General features: G+C 47.2%; 1 protein-coding gene across 1 annotated transcript; it reads left to right on the top strand.

Moving 5' to 3' along the window:
* Positions 1-6824: 6824 nt before the first annotated feature.
* UCRPA7_4891 (putative mycocerosic acid synthase protein) lies at positions 6825-9435 on the top strand (the record flags this gene model as incomplete). Its single annotated transcript, XM_007917442.1, has 4 exons — positions 6825-7457; positions 7595-8344; positions 8394-9349; positions 9399-9435. The coding sequence occupies 4 exons, from the start codon at positions 6825-6827 to the stop codon at positions 9433-9435; spliced, it is 2376 nt and encodes a 791-aa protein (XP_007915633.1).
* Positions 9436-10728: the final 1293 nt, after the last annotated feature.

The following is a 10728-nucleotide window of genomic DNA, read 5'->3' as shown; positions in this document are numbered from 1 at the left end:
CCCAACTCAATATTCTCTTTATGACCCACAATATAGGTAACAGCTTACTTTCTATATGGAGTCCATCAGTAAGTCAGAGTCGTATGGAATTGTGTTGGCTGTCACCTGCAGTGTGGCTGGGAGTACGATCTCTTATTGCTTGCTACGACGATGTTCTTGAATATTCATAGAAATTCCACCCTTGCAGCTACAATGAGGCGCTGCATAAATCATAATGCTCAGCCCGTAAAACAAAATCCATCGTGTCCTCAGTGGATCAGGGACATGATCCTTTTCAAATCCTGGAATGCTGTTCGTCGCCAATCGATAACTTATGTTCAAAGGAATATTCGTATTCACTCCAGCCAAACATGGAAAAGGCCCATATTCAGGATTATCTTACTTGATGATCAGTGGGCTCCGATGTATCGTGCATTCTTTCAAAGCATCTATTTGGGTACACAAGCCGCTTGTCCATCAACTCCACTACCCAACCGCGCAGATACAGTACAATCTTATTTTCCCCTGAAGCAGCCTCAAGCCCAGACTTAGTTGCCTATTGGTTAAGAAAGAAAGGGGTGGGGGACCATATTTAGTCGGCTGTCGATTGACTAGCCGTATTCTGTTGACGAGAGCGAGCTTTTTTCTTGGCGATATTTTCCTTTGCCAATAGGGGGACTGATCGCCGCCTGGGCCGCCTTATTTGAGAACAGCCTCCATATCTTATCTCAGCTTGAGGCGCGTGTCTCAGTAAGCCTGATGGCGTATCGCATATACAACTAGTTACATAATACAATCATTTGGATATGGGTGTTATTAAGTAGCACATGCAATAGATAGTAGAGAATAGTCCTTAACCTTGCTCTAGTTCTCACCAGTTGTTAAGATTTCCAAATCTGGATTGACAAGTCAGCAGCCCACGAATCCACCCAAATGAAACAGAAAGTCAAAAAATGCTCGCTCTCGTCGACAGAATACGGCTAGTCAATCGACAATATCACTGGCAAGCATAGCTCCCATTCGGTTTCTAAACTGATCAGACCCTGCTCTAAGGTAGCTTTGGGGGTCAAATAAGACTGTGCATAGTACGCATAATTCAGCAACGGAGGCTGTGGGGAGGTGGCCTGAAATGCACACAGATCTCACTGATCACCAAGGAAAGGAGGCGTGAATATTGGTCTCCTGTCATCCATTGGCTGGCGCGAATGCAAAGAACATTTTCTATTAAAACTCTTCAATCAATTATCAGCCAAGAGTATCATGTCAAAATTCAAAGAAGGATCCTATGATCTTGCCTTACAAGTGGAGTGTTATTATCTATGCAGCGTCTTATGATGGATCGAAGGATGGAATTGCTTTAGATGATCTTAGGCACCATAGCAAACGACGAGGTGACTTAATTGTGGCTATACTGTAAGATCTGTATTGAAAGTAAGCTCGTATAGAGAAAAGATAGACACTGTCCTCGCTAGGGAGGTTTGTACGAAGTACCGAATGTAGAAGAGGGGAACTTAAACAATGACTACATATGTAGCTTCGGATTCAGGTATATTAAGCTTCTCTGAGCAGCTTCCAGAACTTTAATCTACATCCAAAATAGATTTGAACATATAGATTATTACCAGCCTCCTCTGTTATCCACGAACCACAACTCACAACTTAAAAGGTTCTTAACTTCACAAAAGTAAAGAACTTCTCGTAAGTGCAAAGCCTACTATCTTCCCCTTCAACTAGCTTGTCTCTTTATGACCAAGCTAGTATTGCACCAGATAACATACCTGAACCATGTTTGGAATAGCACTAACCTATAACAGAACTTGTTCCAGACAACATGCAGTTCACATCGTACCTCGCCATCTTCTCCAGCCTTCTGGCTCCTCTCATAACCGCTGCTCCAGCAGAGGTCAATACACGGGCTTGCTCCTGTACCCACAACAACGATGCAGGCCGCTGGAAAGACGTGCATGACCCCCGTGGTGCTTTGGACACAATTAATCTGGATATTGACGGCAAGCGGAAATGCTACTCAGCAGTTACGCAGGGAATCATGTGTCTCGAGGGAGATGTAACACAGCAGAGTTGCATGAAGGATGCAGTTAAACAATTGCAGTCCTACCACGGTGATTGGTTCATTTGGACACGTGTCGACTGTGGTGCCCTACGGATGACAATCCAAGCCAACTAGACGAGCTTTGCTTATAGAGAGGTGTTTTGGCAAAGGGGTCGGGTCGGGACCTACCAAGTGACTAGGAGAAGTGTATTCATTTTCAGCAACATTCACTTATTTGTATTACTGGTTCAACAGATAAGCATTCATGCATAAATCATATGGACTTTAGGATAGAGTTTGAGACAATTCATAGCGGGGCGCCATCGCTCGGAAACACAACGTGGAGTCGCAATAGTAGATGTGCAATAAGAGGAGCGTATTCCTATTCAATTCGGGATAGCACGCCGGCCGTATCTGTGGTACATACCGTGCGACTTCCATGTTATCTTCTAACAGGATGTAGGGCTGTCTATAGAGAGCCTGTGAAAGGTAGGAATCACTCAGACTCGGTCACCCAATAACGAGCCATGGGTCTCTCCTACAATTAAGGCGCGACGCCAGCTTCTAGCCACAAGCGCAAGCGTAACTACGAGCACCACCACCATCATCGTAACCTAGCCGAGAGACAATCAGTTTCTAGCAATTCCTCATACTATTCAACTTCAAACACCAGCAGGCCCATCCCGCCGTCATCAGCCTTCATCGGCCTCGCTAACGACACCGATAGGTAGGAGGGCAACAGCGAAGAAGAACGTCTCGCCGCCGAGACACCAAAGAAGAAGAAGACAGTTACGCAGGAAAAGTGCCTCAGAAAGTTCGTTCATACCCCGGCCCAGCTTCAATTAATCACGTACAGTCGGTCTGCTAACGCGATTTACCTCGCGGCCTCAGGTATCAGTCCAAAACGCCGCAAAGCTTCGGCGACATCTTCCTCTCGCCACCACGCAGTTCTCGGATACGACGTGAGACGCCCTCATGCACCGAAGAGCTGGCCAAACTCGCTGGCGGCCAAGTCTCAACATCGCATCTTATAGACGCGTTTTCGTCGGCTAATACACAACCCAGCGTTGTACGATGCTGACCTATACATAACCTCAGCAGTGGAAGCAGTCATGTCGGCTTATATGACAGTTGCAGGCATGCTGTCTATTGTGATTGGGCGGCAACATGCGCGCGACAGAGCAGTGGCATTCAGGTGAACTCGGCAGCATCAGGCTGGCATCTAGTGAATAATTATCTCTTCTACCGTAATAAGCCGACACACCACTCGCTAGGCTCTTGACACCAGAAATCTTCTCACTGACTCCAGTGGAAAGGCTCGGCGCCATATCAGCACCACATCTCGGTCCGTGTCATCGACATCCAAATACTCTGGTTCGGATATTCATCCAAAATCAAAGCCACGTAGCGGTACCAGTCATCAATCCAATCACCGACAGCAAACATGGATGTCGAATACCCCCAGTAGATTAAGCTAGTCTACTATATCTAAACTAAGCCTCTCTATGGGACTGAAAATCTCTCTATTATCCTTAAAGTACTAGAGGGTATATGACAGATACTACTAGAGGACTGGTTGGCTGAGTATTGCTATGACTTGTCATGTTTCCTTCTACAGGAAATATTAGAGCTATAGATGTAGATATTAATACTGAAAGTATAGAGCATATATAGTGGAATAGTATATACTGTAGTAATGGGAATAAGGCACTATGACATCTCAGTATTCCAACAGTATCGGTCCTAATAGATATGATATAGGCTAATTAGATGCTAGTTAACTTGATATTTGCTGGGAAGGCTTATGATAATGTGAACCTACTAAAGTGAGCAAAAACCTACGAATTGAAGTCAAGATCAGTTGTGCCGTTTGCATACTAGAGTTAGAATCGGATATGTTACTATTGCATTAGCCAAATTTGCCGTGGGCAAGACGCCCATTATTAAAATAAGCCACAGCAGAGCGGAAGTTGGTGATACTACAGGAGACAAGGCATCTGTTCGTGTATTACTGTCAGGAACGATCGCTATATCAGAAGATGAATTAACATCTGCAAACGGCGCTATCCCAACGATTGAAGGTTTTATAGATGGAAGGGCCGTGCCTCTAGAACAAATAAGCATATATACACTTCCAAACAAAAGCGGATCTCACAATGTCTATTACGGTAAGTTAGGCCGTCTGGCCGGACGGCCTAAGAGTACAGCAGTGCTGTACTACCGTATGGTTGTAGTTGAAGGACGCCTTCACATATGTAGTATAGAAGGTCAGCTATTGTCACAGTAACCAGGTAAATGGCTAAAGAGAGCCTTATACTGGAACTGGTGCGTTCTGTCAGAGTAAAGTATATTGATGATTCTTCTCTGAGCTATGTGCTTGGTAGGGGAGTAGCTATTTATGTGTAGGCCTGGACAGTAGAGCTGCCAGCCTTGATGATTGCTATGCTAACCGTAACAATGTCTTCAACTTTCACTTATGGGCTCTAGTTTCTAAACTTACCGACCCGGATGCTAGATCACGGACACTGGCACCTATCGTTCGTGATAAGATTCTTGCTATATTTTTTGTACGATCTCGACCAGAAGGTTACCCTTCAGGCGGCTTGGTCTTGGTTTAAATATATTAATTGACGGGAAAAAGGATCACTGATGTTCTCGCAACACGCAAAAGACACGCATTCTCTAGAACAAATTGGAGGCGGTTTCAGATCATTAAAAAGCAATTTTAAAATCATTCTAAGTGTTTGGTAGAGAAAACTGGAGATTACATGGAAATTTGATGGAGACCAATTCCAGCCTTTGCAAAAACAATTACTGTCTGTTGACGGTGCCTCGATTTTCAACTTTTAATTTTTCCATATATCGTCTAGAAACGGGCCCAAAAGAGGAATCGAAATCAACTCGTTTCTCCCGTATATCTTATTTCAAAGGGTATTCGATTAGGCGTAGCCAATTTTATCCTCTATTGCTATCTTTGGCTCAGCGGTGCCCTCAAGTAATCACGACAGCTTTGACCACCAAGATGGCGCTGTTGTCTACAAATTCCACTTTCTTTATGAAATTATCATAGTCCACAGTTGACCCTGCGTTTTCCAGTGTCATTCCCTCGTCCACTGAAAGCCGGGGAAGGGCGTATATAGCGGGAAAGATGCATAATTTTACCTGTCCGACGATCTCAATGCTTGGATGCGACGAACCAGTTCTTTTTGAGACATATCCATCATACGTCCAGCCATCCGACTTCATTACTTCTGAATCAAAGTCAGTACCAGGAGAGATGAAAACGGCTTGAAATGCCTTGCGGCAGAGAAGAAGGTCTGATTTGATCAATAATGAGTCCTCGAATGTACTCTGAAAAGCAGTGGCAATAGACAGTGTGGATATTTCAGTCGTTGAGCTTTCGGATTCGAGATACGTTGGCTCCTGAGGCAAACTATCTGAGCCAATTTTTAGGTAGCCAGACATAGCCGCGGAGAAATTAGACAACAACTCGCAGGCAGTGCGTTGGACAATATGCGTTTTGAAGTACGGTTCGCTTAAAAGATCTTTATGAGCGACGAGATCCACGCTCTGGAGCTCGTCTGGTCCGTCTAGAGGGCAGTGTTAGCTAAGCCAATGCTGCAGATTCTGGGTGCAAGAACCTCGAAAGCAAATCTCTTCGCGATATTTCTCCAAGAGGGGCGATTGCATCGATAAAAATGCAGGAAATTGCGATTCAAGTACAGAAATACATATACTCGCTGCGGTAAGGGACCGTAAAATATCCAAACTTGCTAGCCCAGAATGCGAAGCAAATATCGATAATTCAGATGGTGCGATTCCGATGGCCTTGTATATCAGCGACTTCCGATATTCGAACCCCAAAGAGTCTGACTCTTCAATGATATGAGTAAAGTCGAGTCTCATAACTGGACCAGACCCGTCAGTAATACTACTTTGGAGGGCGTTGAATTTATCTTTAATCTCGTCCTCAGTCGGGCCAATGGTGTCAGATCTGGCTTTGTCTGTGTAATTTCGATATTTCAGAATTCCTGCATTCTGCTTCCTGAGATTGGTGTTTGCTGTCCATAAGTCCATAAGCATTGATGGTTCATTGCCATGTAGCTCTATCCTATGACACCAGTTCTTCAGGTTACTGTATTCTTGTTGAAGTTTAGCCAAACGATTTTCTGCAGTGAAAAGACGATTCTGATGTTCCTCTATCGTTCATTCTCGCTCATCAAGCTTGTTCGTGATCCGATGGATTGTATTTTGAAGTGACTCGAGAACTTCCATATCAATCTCCACGGTCTTCTTGCTTCTCTGGACCAAAGCTCGCGTATCTGCAATTGGCATAAGGGCGGAGGACTCCAAGGTTATATCTTGACCAACCTCTTTTGCCTCACTGAGAAGTTGGTTGACCGATTGGTCATTTAAGATGGGGAGAACACCTTTAGGCAAGATAGACGTTGTAATCTCAGAGGGATATGAAACGCTTGATAGCGATTTGGCTGCCATCATGATTGCTGTATTTTGTGGGCGAGATTGAGTTTCGCCAGGGTCCATTCCCTTCTTTTCGTACAAGCGCTCAACTTCCTCGGAAATTGCAGTTTCTCTTCGTCGAGTAAACGCGGGATGCATCGCAATCCTTGCGAGTAAAGATTCGATTTCGGGCCATAGTCTCCATACATGTACCAAGCTCTTTCCAGCTTGTCTTTGCATTGCCTGTGGTTGAAATCCTTTCCAGTCGCCTCTTTCAGATGGCTGACGACCGTGCTGTGAAAGTCGATATTTGTTTGAGAGCAGAACTCAAACCATGCAAACAACTGAATGCCCGCGTGCGAGTCCCAAACCTGAGGCTTCTTTGGGCGGCCGTCTCGTACTCCAACTTTTTTTCGCTTTGGTGCCATGGTCTTTCACAATAACGCACACGCACTACGTCTCTATCAACATCGGCGTCGTTTCCGTCGACGCACACGGTTCCCTCAAGGAGTCACTACAAAATGAGACCTCGCTCGCCAGCATCAGGGCCGGTCTCCGGCAGAACAGCGTCATGGACATCTCGTTTGACGAGTTCTTCGCCAATGTCGAGTATGTCATGACTTCCCTCGCCCGGGATAACGGCTTGCACCAAAAAATTCAGGGTGTCACGCACCAGTCCATGCTGGATGCCAACAACGAGCACCTACTTGGGAATCCCATCTTCAGCCAGCTGTCCCGCGCTCAGGAGAAGATGGCTACCGGCGCCCCGCGGGCTGATAAAATGGACCTCGAAAAGGCTTTAAGGAGCGTGAAGAAGATTGAGGAGGCTGAGCAGCTCATCCGGGATGCCACACTGACCAAGTTCGCCGTCTTCCTCGACCGGTCCATCGACGAGATTAGAGTCGACCAGTCGCTGGCCACCATTGGGCTCGACTCCCTTGTCAGTATCGAGCTCAAGAATTGGATGGTACGCACGTTTCAGGTTAACTTACAGACATCTGAGTTGGGCGGCGCGGGTAGCATCATGGCGCTGGCGGCAACGGTCGCCTCGCGCTCGAAGCTAATCTCTGATATAATTCATCAACCACAGCTACAGAGAACTAGATTACCAAAGAACAGATAGATGCACCAGTGAGTGACCAGATAGAAAGCAGTCATGGCTTCTACTGTTGCAGGGCTAGCAAGGAGCTACTTAGACACCCGCTTGTCGATCTTGACGAAGCAGTTAGGGACCTCCTAAACAGTATCGGCCACTTTGCTCATACGCGGGAAGAGTTCTTAGAGTTCAGCCGCAAAGCCCATGCCCTCGCCGCACCGGGCAGTATTGGCCGCAAGCTATACAGCCAGCTCCGCGCGAAGGCAGATGACCCAAGCGTGGAGAGCTGGATCGCTGGCCCACTCCTGAAGGCGCTGCACATCAAGAGACGATATCCTTTGGCACCATTTAGCAACTTTCTTGGCACGCACTTTGACAGTGTTATTCCGCACTCGCAAGCCGAGCGAGCGGCCGTCCTTACTAGGAGCTTGTGCGAGTTTAAGCGTGACCGCGATGCTGGAAACTTGGAGCCCGATTTTCTTGGAGAGAGGCCAAATTGCGGCCACTCTCTATCGTGGTTGTTCAACGCCGTAAGAGAGCCAAACATAGGCTGTGATAAATTGAGGAGTTATCCGGGTAATGAGCACGTCGCCGTGTTGCGGAGGGGGCACCTGTTCAAGGTGCGCCTTCTGGAGGGAGACCGCATCGTCTCGTATCAAACGCTGAGGACGACGTACCAGGCCATCATTGACCTAACCCTCGAGGAAAAGTATTGGACGGGCATGCTGACCACAGACAATCGCGACAATTGGGCCACTGTAAGCCTTAGCCTGCTTTTGTATTGCTTGATAGACTAATTGTGCGCAGAACCGACAGAGGCTTCTCTCCATTGACGACATAAACGCCATGTACTTAGACACCATTGAGACATCTGTCTGCATTTTGTGCCTTGACGATGACAGTCTTGTCACACGTGAGGACCGTGTTCGCTCTGGGTACCTCGGCGACTCATTCAACCGCTGGCACGACAAGAGTCTTCAGCTTGTAGTCACCGCTAACGGTCGCTCGGGAAGCATCTTCGAGCATTCCATGATCGACTTCATGACCATCTCGCAGCTCTCTCAAAGACTGCAGAATGGCATCAATACCCTGACTCCTGGGAACTACACTCTCGACAATAAAGCCGTCGATCATGCTAGCCTGGTGGAGATCCCCTTGCTCACGACCGTAGATATTGAGGCACGTATCATTACGCTACGTAGCGAATACATAGCCGTCACAGCGGTGAAGAAATATACTTCGCACCTCATCACTTCCTACGGCAAGGCCCTCTTTCTCGCCAACTCGGCGCCTATCAAAGCAACCATGGACTTAACAATTCAACTCGCCAGCCGCTTGTACTTTGGCTATCTGCCAGCGAGCTGGGAGACTGTTTCGACAGCACACTTTCATCTGGGCCGTCCAGAGATCGTGCAGGTGGTTCTTAGGTCAGTCGTTGACTTCTGTGACGCTGCGCTCGACAACGCAGTGCCGCGACCCGAGGCACGCAACAAACTAATCCAGGCGGCGCGGGAGTGCAACGCGCAGATTGTCAAGGGAACTGAGGGTCGGAACTACTTCCGTCTCATGGACGTGCTCGAGGTGATGAGTCAGGAGCAAGAGGATGAGGAGATCCCTGAAATATTCTCTGATCCCGTTTGGAAGAGAGGTTATCCGCGGCTGATCATGCAAACGATGATGGAAACGAAGCTGGCCGAAGATCCAGGCTATACAATGGAGGACCCAGAGTCTGTGTGGATGAACTACACGGTGAATGACAATTTGTGAGTATTCCCCGCGCCATCATAACATATGTAGTTAACAGACTTTCAGTGTCGAGGTATTATTTGTCGGCGGATACCACGTCTAAAGTCTGGATCTTCACGAAGAAAGACCACCTGCCGAGCTCCTTGCACCTTGCCGCAAGTATCTCAAGATCTAACAATTCGACAATGCTTTGCCCCCAACCACCGATGAATACTTGGTGAAGGGAGCGGGGCACACCTTCAATCGTTTCGTTGAAGGGCAGCTAGATGGGCCAAGTTGTTAGTCATTGAGTTGACTATTTTAGACACCACTTACACTTTCGAATGCCGGGTTATCCGCTCCAACAAGAGCAAACTTCTTCTCCCAAAGCCACCTGGCAGATGCAGAACTGGTATCCATTCCCACAGAATATCCATCTCCGATAGGCAGCAGGACTTGCTCTGACCTGTTCAGGGTTTGATATTGTTGGATCCAGCCGGTGCGGAGAATGAGCATGCCGCCAGGTCTAGACCAATTCGTTGGAAGGCCTTGCCACTCCGCAATATAATCCAGTTCCTATGTAGTAATGGATCTTGGGGAGAAGGCATTAAAGCTCTGATTCTTTGAGTCCATCCATCTAGCGAAGTCGAGTAGTACGCTACGTACTACTATCCCCTCTTTAATCTCGGACGCTGCAGCAAGGCGAGTTGTATTGGTGATATGATTAAGAGCTCCGTACTCGTCGTCTGCTCCCCAGACACCCCAAGCGGCCTTAGTGGGGAAGTCAAATGCGCGCTGCACATATTGCAGTTGGTGTTTCAATTCCAAGAGAGATGTGCAACGGCATATCGAGACAACGCATCAGCAACGGATGTATACTTGCCCGCACTGCTTTAAAATGATGAAACACCGAGATGACAACATGGCATTTCAGGAAATATTGCAAGGTGCTTCGGTGTATGAAGAATCAATCAACAGGCGTCGAGGTGAACGGACGAGCGTGACTCTTGTGGTTTGTGTGTTGGAATACCCCTCGGTCGCTCTATCTGCTTTGAGTGACAATCCGAATCAGGTTGAGCATGGAACATCAGGAATATCAGACCACCAAATGGGAAATCTGGCTACTCTTGGGGCTTGGATATGCATATTGACCAGTGTAGGATATTGGCTAGCTATCGTGCGACCTGCAGCTCAACCCTCTGCTAAGAGGGGTAAGGGGCTGAGATGATAGAGAAGGGGGAGTTCATGTTTTGTATACCCTGTGATAAAACACCCTTTTCCTGCCATCTCAGCCCATTGTCACCTTCAGCAGGGGCTGAGTTACAGGTCGCACGATAGCTAGCCAATATCCTAAAGTTAGTCCAATAGCGCTAGTAGGTAGGATGGCATCGAGCTTGAAGCGTAGGACCTGAAGGTA

This window comes from Phaeoacremonium minimum (genome assembly GCF_000392275.1).
Source record: "Phaeoacremonium minimum UCRPA7 unplaced genomic scaffold PA7_03_scaffold_371, whole genome shotgun sequence".
NCBI classification, from domain to species: Eukaryota; Fungi; Ascomycota; class Sordariomycetes; order Togniniales; family Togniniaceae; genus Phaeoacremonium; species Phaeoacremonium minimum.
This window is presented reverse-complemented; position numbering and strand designations above follow the sequence as displayed.